Raw genomic sequence first — 17257 nt, 5'->3', positions numbered from 1 at the left:
GGCAATTAAGTGTTCTTTAACTTTCGGCGAAGGTATACATATACCATCAGAAAAGAACAAGAGTTATTCATCTTTATTCTACAAAAAAGTAGTAAGAAATGGGATACAATTGTGTGTCCTTAATACTAACAATCTTGCTTGTCGTGATTACATGGACCGTGGTTTATGGTAACGATGCTACACCAATTCCTCAGAACAAAAACCGAATCGAGCAGTGGTTCAACAACAACGTCCCTTCGTTGGCTAGTAGAAAATACACGTTAGATCCAGCTCTGTTGACTGCTGAGGCTACCCCGCGTGTTATTAAGGCATAACAATATTCAGATCATTACATTCAAATAGTACTAGTGTTCTAAATAAATTGTAACTAAATCGATCAATGCTAAAGTCAACTAGGCCGCCAAAATAATGCATGATAATAATTAAACATGGGTTTTATTCATGAGAATAAGTTTGGTGTATCTATAAATGCAGGTGAGACAAAATGGAAGAGGCGATTTCAAGACATTAACCGAGGCGATAAATAGTGTACCCGTAGGGAACAAGGAACGCGTGATCATCAAGTTAGGTCACGGTGAATACAAAGAGAAGGTTACGATCGATAGAAACAAGCCTTTCATCACATTGTACGGTGATCCAAATGCGATGCCCGTGTTGACATTCGATGGTACGGCAGCCGAATACGGAACAGTCGATAGCGCAACTCTCATTGTCTTGTCCGACTACTTCATGGCCATTAACATCATTGTCAAGGTATTTTTTCATCTCTTAAAAACTTACTGATATGAATTTAGGTAGCCTACGTAATAAACCCTAGATTCATCATTGTAACAAAAAAGATGTCTAGATAACATTTTAAAAAATTGGTAGAATTCTGCTCCAATGCCGGATGGGAAAAGGAAAGGAGCACAAGCTTTATCTATGAGAATCTCTGGCAACAAAGCAGCTTTCTATAACTGTAAATTCTATGGTTATCAAGACACGATTTGTGATGACACTGGAAACCATTTCTTCAAAGACTGTTACATCGAAGGGACATTTGATTTCATCTTTGGGAGCGGACGCTCTTTATACCTCGTACGTACCTAAGACCTAAACTCTTGTATACATGCATGTTTTCGTGATGATTTCTAACTAAAATCCTCCTTTTTGGTTGATGCATGAAAAGAGTACACAACTAAACGTTGTGGGAGATGGACTCAGAGTGATCACAGCTCATGCGGGGAAAAGCACGGAAGAGAAAAGCGGGTATTCATTCGTGCACTGCAAGGTTACAGGGACTGGAACTGGGATTTACTTGGGTCGAGCATGGATGAGCCACCCCAAGGTCGTCTACGCATACACTGACATGTCAAGTGTTGTAAACCCGTCTGGATGGCATAAAAACACCCAAACAGAGCGTGACAAGTATGTAATCAAAAACCATTTTATTATATTATATGATGCACTAACAAAATGGTATGTCAACAAATATATTTATATGTAAATTTACACGGATGGATGAGCAGGACGGTGTTCTATGGAGAGTATAAGTGATCAGGACCAGGATCGCGAAAGGAAAAGAGAGTTAAGTATACACAAGACATTGACAACATAGAAGCTAACTCTTTCATCTCGCTCGGCTACATCCAAGGATCCAGCTGGCTCCTCCCTCCTCATTCTTTGTAATCTCTCATAATCAATTGAGGCTTGTGTAAAACAAGGAATAAGAATCATACGTGGCCGAGCTTTTATTGGTTGTCCTTTTATTTATATGACACTTGTTCCATATTTTGATTGGTTCAGAATAAAAAAAAAACAAAATTTGTTCTCAGAAAACTTGTGGTGACAGGATTTTTTTTTTCTGAATGAATGTAAAAAAATTTCGGCCACGAAAACTTTTCTTAAAAAATTGCAACATTGTGTAAAAAAACTATCAGCTAGTTAAATGTTTGTAACTTTGTATGGTAAAGAGCTTGAACTCAAACAGAGACCAAGAGAATCATCGTGTGTCAAACCATCTTCTCATCGCTTCTTCATAGCCTTTTCTCCTCAATTTTTGTGTAATTGTGATCCTTCGCTGTCTTGTCGATGTAGCTCTGCAAACGGCTCGCAGATTCGCAGTCTGATGTAGTCCACCATGTTTGCGACTAATTTATTCCCGCCAAAGTGATTGTAATTAAGGTTGATTGAAACACATATCTGATAAGAAATAGAGTTTTTTGTCGATAGAAATTTTTCATTTTTTTCTCCTAACTTGGAAATTTTTCAAATGGATAATTCATACATACTAACTTGTTATTTGTCATCTTGTTTTTTTTGTCACTGCTATCATATATAAATTTCTTTGAGTTTTTTGGGCAAGAGTAAACACTATTTTAATTCCACCCTTCATCATTTTTAACAATAGAAAATAACATGCACTTTTTGCATAATGTGAATTATGCAGCACCTACACTAACATAAGAGTTTGAGATTTCATAATGTGAATAATGTGAATTATGCAGCACATAATGTGAATTCTTGCATAATGTGAATTATATGCACCTACATAGGAGGTGAGGATTAAACACAAATGTGGGCTGGGTTGAATTAAATTAACGTTTAGTTTTGTAAAACATTTTTCCAAGCTAAGAAGGCCTAGTTTAATATGTTAGGGCCTAATTAAGTATCCTATACGTAAGAATCTCAAAGCTCAATTTCCACTAAGATTCAGATCTAGGGTTTAGTTATCATTGTTCTCTGATTTTTTTCAATTTTTAATTTTAATATATTGGTTTTGACTTTTTAATAAAGATAATTATCGTGGTATTAATTGGTACTATTCAAGCTCAACAGCTTGGAATGCTGGGTTTTTTTTTATTGTTGCGAGAATTAGAAGGTTGTTGTTTTCTGTATTCAATATTCATTTTAATATAAAAAATGTTTTCGTGATTTAATGTTGGAGTTTAACAAATTTGGATTTGTAATAAAGAAGTTTCATTCCACAAATAGGAGAGTTAGAATATGTGTTTTACATCAGCGTGAATTCCCATGAAGTCCATAAAGATATCAAACTTAACATTGATATTCTAATCAAACTTATAACGTTAGACCAAAAAAAAAACTTATAACGACTAAAGGCTGCTACCTCAACTGAAAAAAAAAAGGCTTATTGGCTTAATAGCCATATTTCAGAGGAAAATCAAAAGAATAGACATGATTTTGACAGAATGTAGTGACTGTCTTTTTGCCATCATTACAGCCGGTTATATCCTTGTTGGTAACAGGTACCCAGTTCCTTCACATAAAGAAAACGACGTGGTCATTTTGTGAACCATAGTAACACCTCTTATAATACTGAAAGTATGTATTTGTGGTTTTTTGAAAGAAGAAAAAGCTATCCACGTATAACTTTATTGATCACATACATAAACATCAAGATTTATATTCCATATCATCTAAGTTTTATTCCATATCAGATAAAAACTAAACCCTAAAATTTAATCACTAAACCCTAACCCAAATATAAACCCTAAACTCATATATCAAAATCTAAAAAATACATAATGGTATGTAATATTAAACTAAATTATGTTATATTAAATTATATTATGTAATATACCAATATATCACCAAAATTAAAACACATGGTATGAAAGTTCAGAAGTGTTCTATTCCATATCCAAACAGAACAGAAACAAGTAATGCTTTCCCAATGGTGAACCCAATATTCCAGAAACTAAACCCTATCTAATCATCACGAAACCCTACACGAAAAATATAAACCCTAAATATAAACCCTTCTAAATACTAAACCCTAAACTCTAATCACTAAACCATAACCCAAATAGAAACCCTAAACCCAAATATAAATATTAAACCCAAATAGAATGGAACAAAATAAATAACATAATACATATTAGTGAAATTATGAAATGTATACGATTGCATGTAAGAAATGTCTATGATTTCATGGAAAAAGTTGATGTTGACCCCAACCATACCCCTTCATCTTCTAAATACTAAACCCTAAACCATATTCACTAAACCCTACACCCTATTCACTAGACCCTAAACCCAAATATAAACTATAAACCCAAATAGAATGGAACAAAATAATAGTATGTTATATATTGGTGAAATTATGAAATATCTATGATTTCATGGAAGAAATTAAAGTTAATGCTTACCCCAACCAAAACCCCTCACTTTCTAAATACTAAACCCTAAATATGATTCACTAAACCCTAAACCCAAAAATAAACTCTAAACCCAAATAGAATGGAACAAAATAAATAGCATGGTATATATTGGTGAAATAATGAAATGTCTATGATTTCATCGAAGAAGTTAATGCTGACCCCAACCATATCCCCTCACCTTCTAAATACTAAACCGTAAACTATATTCACTAAACCCTAAACTCAAATATAAACACTAAACCTAAATATAAACTCTAAACTCAAATATCAAAATCTAAAAAATAACATATATTATGTAAATTAAATTATATTATGTAATATTAAACTACACAATCTAGATCATTGTATGATATTTACTTGTTCAAAAACTATATTTCTAAACAAAATAAAACACTCTTTAGTAATCATCAAATAGAATGGAACATAATAAAATAGAAAAGTAGCATAATATATTGCATTTCATAACATGAATATAACAAACATAATACATTTCTATTCTATATGCGAATAGAATAGAACAAAATAAACAGAAATTGTTCATCTTCTCCGATCAACTTAGGTCATCCACGGCGACAAAATATAAGTGTATCTTGCGATATTAGTGGAGATAATACATATAACCGCATCAAAGAGACAGATTTTGTTGTTGATACATTAAATAGAAGAGAAGAACATACGGTGGTGACGCGATGATGGTGTCGTTCGTATAGATGGAGGTGATCAAATCTTTTGCAACTGCTGCGGACTTAACGGGTTGTTGGAAGGCGCCGCTGCGGACTTAACGCCGCCGATTGGGAGCCGATTTCAGAAGCGGAGTAGAGACGGATGTTTATAACAGTGAAGGAGATATCAAAAATTGAAGAGATGCAGACGGAGGCGACGGGGTTACTCCGGTGCCAGAGGATGTGGATTAAGGTAAGCCACAATTTACTGTTTTACGCTTAATAATTAACACTAAAAATTATTTTTTGTTTTGCAGGTTTCACCGGTTGACATAAGGGGCAAAACAGTATTAATATAGAAAAGTAACGACGTGTATAGATCTGTTAGGGAAATTGTGTAGATAGTGAATTAGGCATTTTTGTGTGGCTATAGAGCCTAATTTCCCAAAAAAAAAAGACGATTAATCAACTTTTTTTTAAAGGGAAAAATCAACCTTACATATGTGACATAAATTTAAAGTGGAACCAATGATTAATCGATTATCGATGCTCCTGTATCTTGTGTTCGAGTTCGAATTACAAGAATAATGTACCATGAACTGTTTGAATCTTCGAGAGCACGGTCTTTGTAGTCGCTACATAATTGTGCTGCATTAAAGTTGTTCTTTGTTGCTTATTCCGTCAGCCCGTGGGATTTTCTTGTCATCATAATTGTTATAAACGCGTTTGTATAGAACACATGAAGAAAATACATATGCATATACATACTTATATGTTGTGTAACAATAGAGGAAGTTGGTGGAAATAGTAGTGACCGGTGAGAGTCCAGCATGTGGCGCAAGTTAAGGGTCACATACTGTTTGTTAATTTATTACACTGAGACACTAGTAGAACAAATAGCCCAAATGGAAACTTTAAAAAAAGTTCCCTATAATAATCTTTTTAGTTTATTTTTGTAAAAATAGCTCTTAATAAATAAAATAATCAAAATAAATTTTATTAAAATAAAATAAATTATCATATGGTTAACTAATCTAAACTTAAGATTTAGAGTTAAGAAGTGAGATTTTGGGGATAGAGTTTTAAATTTTAAAAAATAAAAAATAAATATTAAAATTTTTAAAATAAAAAAAAATTATTTTGGTCATTTTCTTTTTTGAAAGCTATTTTCTGACCAAAACTTAAAAAAAGTTATTTGAGAAAATTGCTCAAACTTTAACTTGCAAATTATGTTTCTTTATTTAACAAATTATGTTATATAATGAAGATAAAATTTAAATAAAACAAAAGAGTACTTAATGCCGATTTTCTGACCGGATCTTTTTTTTCGGGGAGGGGGAGGGGGATAGGTATAACGAATATAGATTATGAATATTCGATAAATATCCTAAAAGAGATATAGCATATGGTAGTTGCTCCACCGTAGGAAGTTGTGCGTGTGGACCGCTTCCCCCGTTGAAAATATGTTAAAAGTTGCCATCATTCCAAAAAGTATCCTTTAGATATTTCTTAGAGCCAAACACTTCCAGTATGACTATGCACTATACATATAATCATTGCTGGGGATAACAAAATTACTATAAAACTTGTGATTAATGTTAAGCTTGTGGATAAGTTTAAAACGTGTTGTTACAAAAAAAAAGTGTAAAACATGTAGAATGAGTACAATCATTAAGGATAAATACAGTAATTGCAAAACAACCATCACGTACACCACAAAGCAATAAGACAACCGTAGATATATATTACAACATCTCCAATGTATTACTCCAAATTTTACTCCAAAATAGTGTAATTCCAAAATAAAATTAAATTTTACTCCAAAATATTACTTCATCTTTTACTCAAAAAAAATATTTTTTTATTTAGTTAATAATTGTTAGTAGTACTTTCAACTTATAAAAATTTAACAATTAACTCAACTATTTTATGTTTACAAAATTTCAATAATAATATACTTTATTTAAATTAAATATTTATCATTAAAAATACAACTAGAGATTATCTTCCAATTTCAATTTGTGCAGTTTTTATCATATGCAATTTTTCTAATTCAAAAATATTTATATGCATTAAAAGAACATTAAAAAAACAAAGTTTTGTTTTGTAATTTGAATTATGTATTGGGTCCCATTGTTTGTGCATATATCAAGTTCAACAAGTACAAATGTAATCAATCAAATTTTTTACCCACGATTAAAAAATTCATCTATTCCGTTTGAATAATACATCACCAATTTTGGTAGTTTCGAAAACAATTTATCGAATTAATTATTGAATTACTTATTTATATTATATTTATTTTATATTATGTATTCTTAGTTTGACTTTTATGATTATGCATATTTTATGTAAACTATTAAATAATCTTTTGTGGAGTTTTATATTTTTTATGTTATTATATTATTTTAAGTAAGAAACAAAAAAATTAAAGATTAAAACGACCATTTCATAAATAGAAAAGTTCAACTCTTATGGGGTAATCTTACCCGTTACTACATTTCGGAGTTGAATATAGAGTGGGATTGGAAAAAATTTTATTCCAAAATTGAGTTTTGAGTCAAAAATGAAGTAGGGTTGGAAATGACCTTAGAGGAAGCTAACAAGGTCATTACCAACAGAGCTATGAGTCAAAAAATTTAGTCAAAATTGAGTTTTGAGCCATTACCAACAGAGCTATGACTAAGGAGATTATTGGTGTTGTGGCTGACATCAATCATCTCTCATCTCTGTTTTTATCTATCTCTTTTGTTTTCATCCCACGATCTGAGAATCGTGAAGCAGACGCTCTGGTGAAACTTACTCGTCGTCTTCAGTTTCTTGTAATGAACCCTTTATTGGGCTAAACTTTAGGTTCAGGCCCGGTTTAAGTTTCTATAAAGTATTTCTTTGACAAAAAAAAAAGAAAGAGGAAGCTAACAAAATAAATTGTCCTTTCTGATCTATAAATATATTCAAATCACTTAACATCTCGAATTTTTAAACAATTTAAATGTATATTTTATTTACATTTACACGTCGAATATGGATTACAAAGTTGTTTTAGCCTGTTGAAATTTTCATGTCATTTAACATGTATGTTTTTATTACCTCTGAAATTAAATGTTACTTACTGAAGATGCATACACATTTTCATATAAACTAGGTGGTTGCTCGTGATTTCGCGGATATAAATATTTTATGAAAATTATATATTATGTTAATAATTTTATATTTAAATAATAATCATAACTACTAAAAATAACTTTTTTATTTTAAATAGTTTGAAAATCAAAATTTTTGGTATTGTATAATATTAGAATATTATTGAGATATATTGCTAATTCTATAAATTTTATTGTAAGTTTCCAAAAAATCTTTTTATTACATTATTTTCAAAAACCAAAGATTAATGAGAAAAATGTTATTTTATAACACTTTCTATTTTCGCATTATTTTATCAACTATTTTATTTTATTTAGAAGTAAAATAGTTACAAATAATTAATTTACAGTTATAGTAATACGTAAAACACATGTTTTTTGGTAAACAAATAAAAAATTAAGTACACAAAAATATAAAATAACAAAGAATACAACCAATAATATAAAAAAACAAGTTTTATTATTCTTCACTGATGTTTTGTATATTTATCCTTTCTTTTTTCCTATTACAAAATAAACATGTCAATTTTATTATAATCAAAACTATATCAATAGAATTTTAACTCTAGTCATGTATTAATATATTGTTCTCATTTTTAATTTATATTATAATAAAAATTTCATTGATTAATATTATTTTAAAGAATTTACCATATAATTTTATTATAATCAAGACTATAATAATTATATTAATATAGTATATTAACTTTAGTCTCGTATTAGTATAATGTTCCAATTTTTCAATTTTATATTATAATAAATATTTTCATTTATTAATATTATTTAAAAAGACTTACTATATATTTTATGTTTTTAAATATACAAATACTTTAATCATTTCTGAAAGTAATAACTCAATTATACAATCAACATTTGTCATTGAAAAATTAATAAATGTTTTTAAAATTGTATATTTGACTGTTTTGTATCCATTAAAAACATTTTAGGAAGAAAAAAATATATATATATATATAGTGAGTATAAGAAAATATAATTAGGTTTAGGTTAATTAGTTTTCTGTAATCTATAATTTATTGTATCCAATATTAATAAAAATATGTTAAAATCGTTTATTTAATTATTTCTATCATATCATATGTATTTATTTAAATTTCTATAATGTAATCTATGATATTTAATTGTTTCTATAAACATATTATTTTAATTCTTCTATCTTAAAATGTTTAATTGTTTGTATGGTAATATAGATTAGATCATGTAGTTTTAGGATTAGTTTTCTTTTTAAGACTTTAATTAAATAAATAAAAATTTAAATACTAACAAAAAATCAAATTAAGAGAATTAATTTTAAATTTCACCTATGAATGATGCCTAAGCATAAATCACTTAAGTGACTTTTCAATTAATATATATAGCAGGATAGGACTGGGTAATAATATTATCATTCAAAAAGAATTTCACAAAACAACGAGCTTATTTGAAACCATTTTTAATTTAACATATACTATGTAAAGCCATATGATCTGGTACATATGTAATAAATCGCTTTTTGTTTTATTTTAAAATAAAGCTTGAATAGTTTATTGATTTTCAGTTTTTCAATAACCTTAAACATCTTAGAAATGTGTAGACCATCTGATTATTTATTTTTTTAAAGACAATCTGAATTTCCTATAGCAAATGTTAGCTTGGAAGGTTTCCTGTTGAGTTCGATTAGTTAATCGTTAAGATCCTAGCTAGTTGGATATGTTGAAGTGATATTTTTTCAAAACACGATATATCTGGTTTGCTTGATAGAAAAAACATTCATTAACAAACCTGCACTTAACAAGGGATCATTACAATAGCCCGGTGAACCAATTTAGCCAAATAGTCAAATCTATGGTCTTTTTGTGGTATAAAGACAAATTAAATTCTGGAAAATAGAGCATTATAGGTGAGCGGTATCATGCAAAATCCAGTAGATCGCTTTGACTGAAGTGGTAGCACGATTTATTATAAAGATGTATTGGAGAGAAGATCCTCCATCAAAAATACGAAAGAAACTTGAGTAATATATAAGGGATTTTGATTAATCTATCAATTGTTAATTAGTTTTAAGTTGGAAACCCAAAAAATTTATCATGGTATCAGAGCGGGTTCAATATCCTGACCTATTAATTCAACCCGAACAGTGGCTCGATTATCCCATTGGCTGATGGTTCATAGAAGGTTCAGTTTCACCGAGATCGGTAGAAAATAAAACATGGTCTTGGAGGGGATATGATGAATTTTGCGAGATTAATGGTTATACGTACCATTATTTCGAAGGAAGGCATTGGAGAGAAGATCTCACATCAGAAAATATGAAAGAGACTTGAGTAATATACAAACGACTTGGGCCAATCTACTAATTACCAATTAGTTTTATGGTGGAAGTCCAAGAAACTAATGAAATAGTGATTTATCTACAATTTTCAGTTGTCAATGGTTTTCATGTGTATATGCTTCTTTATAGTTGTATTTATTTGTAGTGATGAAGATGATGCTGAACATTTCTTAACCACAAGCCGCAATTAGTAAAATTTCTCAGTGGGATTGACGCTGAGACGCATCTTAAAGGGTTTCTTGAAGATAATATTTTGTACTTTAAAGAAACTCAAGTATCTCAGTAATATCAAATATCTAATCATTTATCTTGACATTTCTGTATATATTGTAATACCGACTATTCTAGAGCCAATAAAGATAAACTCTTTGAGTGGTAATTGATATTTAAAACAAGAAAAAGTTTAAAAATTGTCCATAGCTAGTGATTTCATGATTGATCTTCTTATTATATTGTTAGGGCGGTGGTGCCTATTTACAGTTGTTAACTTGATAACTACATCTTAAGTAAAAATATATAATAAAAGTTTATATTAGTTCACAACATGTGTAAGAGATACACTTGCAATGTGTTTTTAAATATCTTTTCCCAAAATTTTAGACTAGAATTTCAGAAAAGGGTGGGTCTGGCCCATCTCACACTATTAAATCAACTATTCACGGACCGTTTGCATTTCAATGCTGCTTCATGCTGTTGCCTATATAACCGGTGGGAGAAGCTTTCTTACAATAACCTCATAGCAAAACAAAATCTAAAAGATCTATATAAGAACCTTATAGAACAAAATTTAGAAAATGATTAGAGGACTCTTGTTAGTTTTGTTCTTTTTTATCACTGTGAAGACTTCAGTTTCTCGTCCATTCGCATGGTCCAAAGGTGACATGCAACCAGGCCAAAACTACCAAGGTGAAAGTGGGTCGGGGCGTGGGCCCAATTGGGGGTACAACTGGGGTTGGGGCTCTGCTCCAGGATCTGGATGGGGTTACGGGTCAGGTTCCGGTAGATCGTCGACGGGGTGGGGAAGAGGATCCGGATACGGGTATGGATCTGGATCCGGATCAGGAAGCGGATACGGATATGGCTCTGGAGGTGGCGGAGCCCGTGGTGGTGGGTATGGTTACGGTAGCGGAAATGGTCGGTCCGGTGGAGGTGGCGGTGGTGGTTACAACGGTGCAGTTGCCACATTGAGCCACGGTAGTAAGTCTCATCCATGATGATAACTTGTAATTTCTCGCAACGTAAAAGGTTATGGGAGTGGTATAAGTGTTCTCTTGTAATATCAAGGTTATTAGGTTTGGTACCCTTTTAAAATGTAACTTCCTATCTCGTATGCTTTATATATGGATTATGTGCTCAGCGAATCTTATGATGTATTTGCATGTGTCTCTAAATGTAAGGAAACATACAGTCAGCTACAATCGTAAAACACTTTAATTTTCAAAAGAAAATGATATTATATTTAGGCTATTTTGTGGAAAGTTCCGTTATAACTGCACAATATATATAAATATATAAACCACCATAAGATGTATCAAGTGTCTTTAAAGACATGAATGACAATGTTTGCTACATGCATATATATAATCTATACATTAATTATAATCAAGCAGCAGCTAGTTGTTTCTTGTTGTGATGAGTGATTAAAGAGTCTTCCTCGAGTGTATTCATCACAAGCTTGGTCTCAAAAGAACTTCTGAAAGAAAGAGAAGGTTCCACAAACAGTGAATTCATATTTGTCAACCTCACCATCTCTCTACGTAGAAAAGAGCAATAGTTATTGAAAGTAGAAATGGTAACGTTTAACTGAAACCCGACTCCGAACAAGAAATCAAGCTCAAGCATGTTCATCTCCTCTTTTTGCTTATTCCTCCAACGTGAGCGTAATATCCGTTGTTGCAACACCTGAAGTTGTTATATAAAATAAATCATATATAATAAAGTTGGCTTGTCTCTCTCCTTAGGCCTCCACATCAGCAAGAAGATAGGGGCTTCTGACGCCACGTGTCATCTTAAAAAATAAAACGAAAAAAATCGGTTTCAAGAAAAAAAGATTACGACCTGCGTTGTGGTTCGTTTTTAATGGGTTAGATATTAGATTATTGGTTTAAATCTGTATGGGCCTTTATTCCACTCTAAACTAGGCCATGTATAGTCAGGTAGAGTACGTCTAGGAGACTCCGACGTTTAGATTAGAACTTCTAGCTGTCTATGTTCTGCGACAATTCATCTTACCGGCGATGAAAAATCTGGAGATGTTACAAAATCAGGCTGAATCCAAACGTCGTCTTTAAAGCAATCATTAAGAATAGCTCCATTCCTTTCACAATTCATCAATGAATGCCTCCACTTCCTTTTCCTGAATCTCCGACTATATAAAGTTACGCCTTATCCTGTTAAATTCATCATTCCAATCCTCTCAAAAAAAGTACGGCTATGACCAGAATCTCTCACTACAGAAGGCTTTCGTGATCGTGTTTTACTGTGTTCGAATTTTGGAAGAGCTAGAAGGACATGTGAAGCTGATGAGGACACAACCATCGTTGCTCCAGTAACCGTCGACGGTACAGACGTCTTTTCAGAGCATACGTTCAATTGCTAGCGAAGTCCCTCACCAGAAAAAAAATAAAAAAGCCGGAGAGAAAGAAGAGAAGCAGAGAAGAAACCCGCCTAAACCATTCAGTCAAGTCCTCGAACTGGGTTAGTCCATATCGAACCGGGTCTAGCTTTCACCATGGTTTCTCTCTCTTTCCTCAGCCTCACGTCGATCTTCTTCTTCGTCGTGTTCTCTTCCGAGAACCTCCTCTTAGCTCCTCGAGAGTGTACTTATTGTCTTCTTCTTTTAAGCATTTTTCTGTCTGGATTGATTTGGGTAAGTATCACAATCTAATGATTCCTGGTTTCTCTTTCCTACTACACTACACATGATGATTTCTTTTACTTTTTGGTTTTGTTTATATTTTTTTCCTAATTGAATAACTAACAAGTACACATTGCGTCGTGATCTCACAATGAAAGATACGGTTCCTCTTACGAAAGTTTATAACTTTGGATGTCATTTACAGAGCTCAGATGGTGATATAATTGAATGTGTTCCTATCTCAAAGCAACCAGCTTTTGATCACCCTTTCCTCAAATATCACAAGATTCAGGTACATAGAATGACGTTTACTTAGAATTTATTTGGGATTTGTGTTTTATGTTCTAAGTGCTAATGTTTAGTTTATTTTACTTGCGGTTTCTTCTTTGGATGAAGCCTAATTACCATCCTGAGGAATTATTTGATGACAACAAAGTGTCTCCTACTAAGTCAAAAGAGAAGGGCATACATATCCCTCAGTTATGGAATTGATATGGTAAATGTGCCGAAGGAACCATTCCCATGAGGAGGACAAAGGAAGATGATACCTTGAGAGCAAGTTCAGTCAAAATATATGGCAAGAAGAAGCATAGAACTGTCATCTTACCTAAATCTGCAGAACCTGGCCTCACAACCAAAGTGGTCACTAGGTATGTCAAAGTTTCTTTTTTTTTTTTATTGTTGGTTTCTTGATCTGAGTTGTGTTGTTTGTTTTGGTTTCTTGAACAGTAGCGTGCCATAGCTTATGTGGACAGGGATAAGTATCTAAAGTGACTATAAATGTGTGGGGGATAAGGTGCAGCATATAAGGTTGGCAGATACACTCAGTTAGCTTCTAGGGAATATATATGAATATGATTTTGTTTCTCATACTGTATAATGACCTGTGTTTGCTTTACAATAGGTGAGCCCGGATCTATATGGTGACAATAACAGATAACTCTTCACTTATTGAACAAGATTTTCCTGGAGAAGGTGAATTACGAGTGATTGAAGCTTCAAGCTATGTGCATATTCCAGCAATCTGGCAGATCTTGATCAAAACACAAAATTGCAGAGATTAGTGAAACTGTTATCTTCAGTTACTATTGTTCTTCACATTTCTTTTACTAATTTTTTGTTTTACATATGAAACAGAAGCTGATATTTCATTGGTTCCATGTGAAAGTGAAAGAACAAAAATGACTTGACTAGAGTGAACTTTCCCAAGTGATATACTCATGAATTCAAAATGTAATAAGCGATTGGTACATGTGGTACAGTGCCGATATCATGAACTTCAGCATCTCAAAATGCATTGGGTTCATAGTGCATGCGTAGTTGTAAAGGAATATTTACATTTGAAACTGCATATCTAGCACATTGTTGTCCGGCACTTGCTGGGTTTCAAACCAACCGAGCTTTAACGACAGCAATAGCCATATGTTGTAATTCAAGATTCCAGTGAGCTTTGATGGTACAAAAATAGTTATTACTTAATACATGATTCACCAAAAGAGTTTGTTAATATATTATATTTTATGATGGGTAACTAACTTAAAATCTTTTTCTATTACTGTGAATTAGCTATTTTAATTACGCTTTGTCTTAATTTACATTTTCTTATAAATATATAAAAAGAAAAAAAACTATTGAATTTAAGAAACACAAATAACAAAAGAGAAATAATTTATGTAAAATTTAAACTACATTATACTTATTATATTATGTTCAAATTAGGAAAATACTTAAGCCAATGCATTTTCAACTATATGATTTTAAAAAATGAAAATAAACTAATAAATGAAAATTTTTTTTTATAAAAATATTGTTAAAATTAATATTACTTTTAATGTAAAATTAATTTATTTTTAAAAGTTATATTTCACATTTTAAATGAGTGGATTGCACCCGAATTTTGGTAGAATCACATTAAATACATATTAGCAGTCAGATTATATATATTTACACTATTACATCGAAAAACAAAAATCTAACGTTGAAAAACCGGCGCTACGCGCCGGTACACCCCTAGTTGTAAATAAATCAAACATCTGTTGATTAGTGAATTTCAATAAATTAGCCTCAGAATGATTTACTTACAAGTCATCCATGAATTTAGCAGAGACCAAGACACTTGTGATTATAAACCTATGAACACTAAAGGAATTGATGAGCAAAAAGGGCTGCTTCTTGATGAACCGATCCAAGTATATATACGCGACGATGTAACACGAATGGCTGCAGTTTGCGTACTTGAAGATCCTCTCGAGGTAGCTTCTGATTGAGATTGAAGGTTTGGTTATTCCATGGAAGCCTGAGATGCTCTGTTTCTGGCTCAGATGGTCGTTGGTCTCCGATACCCTTTGCAATAGATACGACATTGCTGTTATGATATTTGGCATGATCTCCGCCATTGGTTCTTGAAGATCTTGATTCATTGTCTGGATCTGAATCTGATCGAAGGAAAAGAAAAAGCAGAGCTATGTTTGACGAGTTTATTACATTACTTGTTTTGGTTTCTGTATTTTGCCTGTCATTTGGAGTGTTGTTTATATACAAGGAACTAAAAGGTTGCGACTCATATCATATTCAATATAGTATATACATTTTACTGTCTATTAAAATATATTGATATACTCCTTTCATTATTTTGGTCTATGAAATTTAAATCACTTTATTAAATGTAGTAATAAACACTCACCAGTAAATCTTCATGTGGTTATTCACGCATTATCTACATTTTTAAATTTGATATTTGTTTCATTTGGATACTCATGATTAGTTTCATTTGGATACTCAAGAAATACTCAAGATTAGTTTTCATATATTTTAACAGACTTCTGGTGGTTAATGAAGTGTAATTCACTAACTTAGCTTCCAAAACAAGGATAGAGAAAAAAATGAAAGATTAAAAGAAAAGAAATATGGAAATCCAGACTCTGGAAATAAAGACTTAAGAGTTAAGACGTCATAAATTTGGTCTCAACAATTGGCCTCTCAACATACATGTTAAACTTTTTAACTATCAAATTAAATGACGATTTTATATATATGCATTTACTTATATATGTATTGTGGCGTCTTGTAGGTTAGGGTAGCTCATACATAGCTCTAATACACCTACGATTTTATGATATCTACATCCGTACCTCGCGCGAAATAAACATTATATATAAAAATTATTTTATGTATTCTATATTTTTACATATAATAAATATATATTGAATAATTAAGAAATCTGTAACTATTATATATATAATTAAATTGGTACAAACATATAAATAAATGTTATTAATCTAAACAACAAATTTTTTTATTTGATAGGATATATAATTAAATTTAAATGATATTAACATATATAATATATTTTAATATTAATTATCTACTAAATGATGTTTTCTACTCATACGGTTTTTTGATCATTTGTATCTTTATATCAAAAATTTTAAACTACTGATAACAAAATTTTCATTGTGGGATCAATAGTTTTAGTAATTTTTATATTTTTTAAATTAAGTTGTCAATGTTTGTTCAAAACTTTTATCAAAAAAAAAAGAATTTTCAAAGTAAATTTCGAAATTAAAATATTTATGTCTTTGATATGGTATAAAGTTTAATTTAAAATGATATATATATATATATATAATCTTAATAATTAATTAAATTAGACTTTTTATTTATATGAGTTTGTAATCATTAGTATTTTGCCATAACAAAAATTTCAAACCATGGATCACAAAATTTGAATGTGAGACTTTTAACAGTTGTAGTAATATATAGTCGTTTTTTTTTAATTCAAAATATAACATTTACAGAAAATTTAAAATTTTATTATATGGTTAATGTGGTTGTTTAATTTATTTGTATTTTAAAAATAAACAAATATGATAAAAGATACACTAATTTTTATCAAATCTTTATTATTCAAAATCATTTATTGTTATATATATTTTAACCACATTAGGTAAGTTCGTAACTTTTATTTAAGAAAATAATAAAGAACATTAATAATAAATTTATGGTACGTTTAATAAAAAAATTATTATATAACTAGATGGGTCAACATATTTTCTAATGATTCTAAAAATTATCATACTGATGACACGTAGCTACAAAAAAAA

The 17257-nt window shown here is 30.8% G+C and overlaps 3 protein-coding genes across 3 annotated transcripts; 2 read left to right on the top strand and 1 right to left on the bottom strand.

Moving 5' to 3' along the window:
* The first annotated feature begins 98 nt into the window (after positions 1-98).
* Positions 99-1536, top strand: LOC106427577 (putative pectinesterase 63). Its single transcript, XM_048777035.1, has 5 exons — positions 99-308; positions 475-753; positions 871-1077; positions 1169-1407; positions 1509-1536. Exons 1-5 carry the CDS (start codon positions 99-101, stop codon positions 1534-1536), a joined length of 963 nt encoding a protein of 320 aa, XP_048632992.1.
* Positions 1537-11017: 9481 nt separating this feature from the next.
* Positions 11018-11764, top strand: LOC106399237 (putative glycine-rich cell wall structural protein 1). Its single transcript, XM_022717691.2, has one exon. It carries the CDS (start codon positions 11092-11094, stop codon positions 11509-11511), a length of 420 nt encoding a protein of 139 aa, XP_022573412.1. The 5' UTR covers positions 11018-11091; the 3' UTR covers positions 11512-11764.
* Positions 11765-13987: 2223 nt separating this feature from the next.
* LOC111214463 (cyclin-U4-3-like) lies at positions 13988-16412 on the bottom strand. The gene is made up of 2 exons (XM_048776725.1): positions 15237-16412; positions 13988-14187 (listed from the first exon to the last, which is right to left on the bottom strand). The coding sequence occupies exons 1-2, from the start codon at positions 15572-15574 to the stop codon at positions 14103-14105; spliced, it is 423 nt and encodes a 140-aa protein (XP_048632682.1). The 5' UTR covers positions 15575-16412; the 3' UTR covers positions 13988-14102.
* Positions 16413-17257: the final 845 nt, after the last annotated feature.

This window comes from Brassica napus, chromosome A3 (assembly GCF_020379485.1).
Source record: "Brassica napus cultivar Da-Ae chromosome A3, Da-Ae, whole genome shotgun sequence".
Taxonomy (NCBI): domain Eukaryota; kingdom Viridiplantae; phylum Streptophyta; class Magnoliopsida; order Brassicales; family Brassicaceae; genus Brassica; species Brassica napus.
This window is presented reverse-complemented; position numbering and strand designations above follow the sequence as displayed.

What these genes read in the sequence shown, in the direction of transcription:
- LOC106427577 (XM_048777035.1), top strand. Translation starts at nt 99, where the DNA reads ATGGGATACAATTGTGTGTCCTTAATACTAACAATCTTGCTTGTCGTG. An exon ending in CTACCCCGCGTGTTATTAAG is followed by an intron (nt 309 to 474) that starts GCATAACAATAT and finishes CTATAAATGCAG; the next exon opens with GTGAGACAAAATGGAAGAGG. An exon ending in ACCCAAACAGAGCGTGACAA is followed by an intron (nt 1,408 to 1,508) that starts GTATGTAATCAA and finishes ATGGATGAGCAG; the next exon opens with GACGGTGTTCTATGGAGAGT.
- LOC106399237 (XM_022717691.2), top strand. Translation starts at nt 11,092, where the DNA reads ATGATTAGAGGACTCTTGTTAGTTTTGTTCTTTTTTATCACTGTGAAG.
- LOC111214463 (XM_048776725.1), bottom strand. Translation starts at nt 15,574, where the DNA reads ATGAATCAAGATCTTCAAGAACCAATGGCGGAGATCATGCCAAATATC. An exon ending in GCTAAATTCATGGATGACTT is followed by an intron (nt 14,188 to 15,236) that starts GTAAGTAAATCA and finishes GTTTTGATCAAG; the next exon opens with ATCTGCCAGATTGCTGGAAT.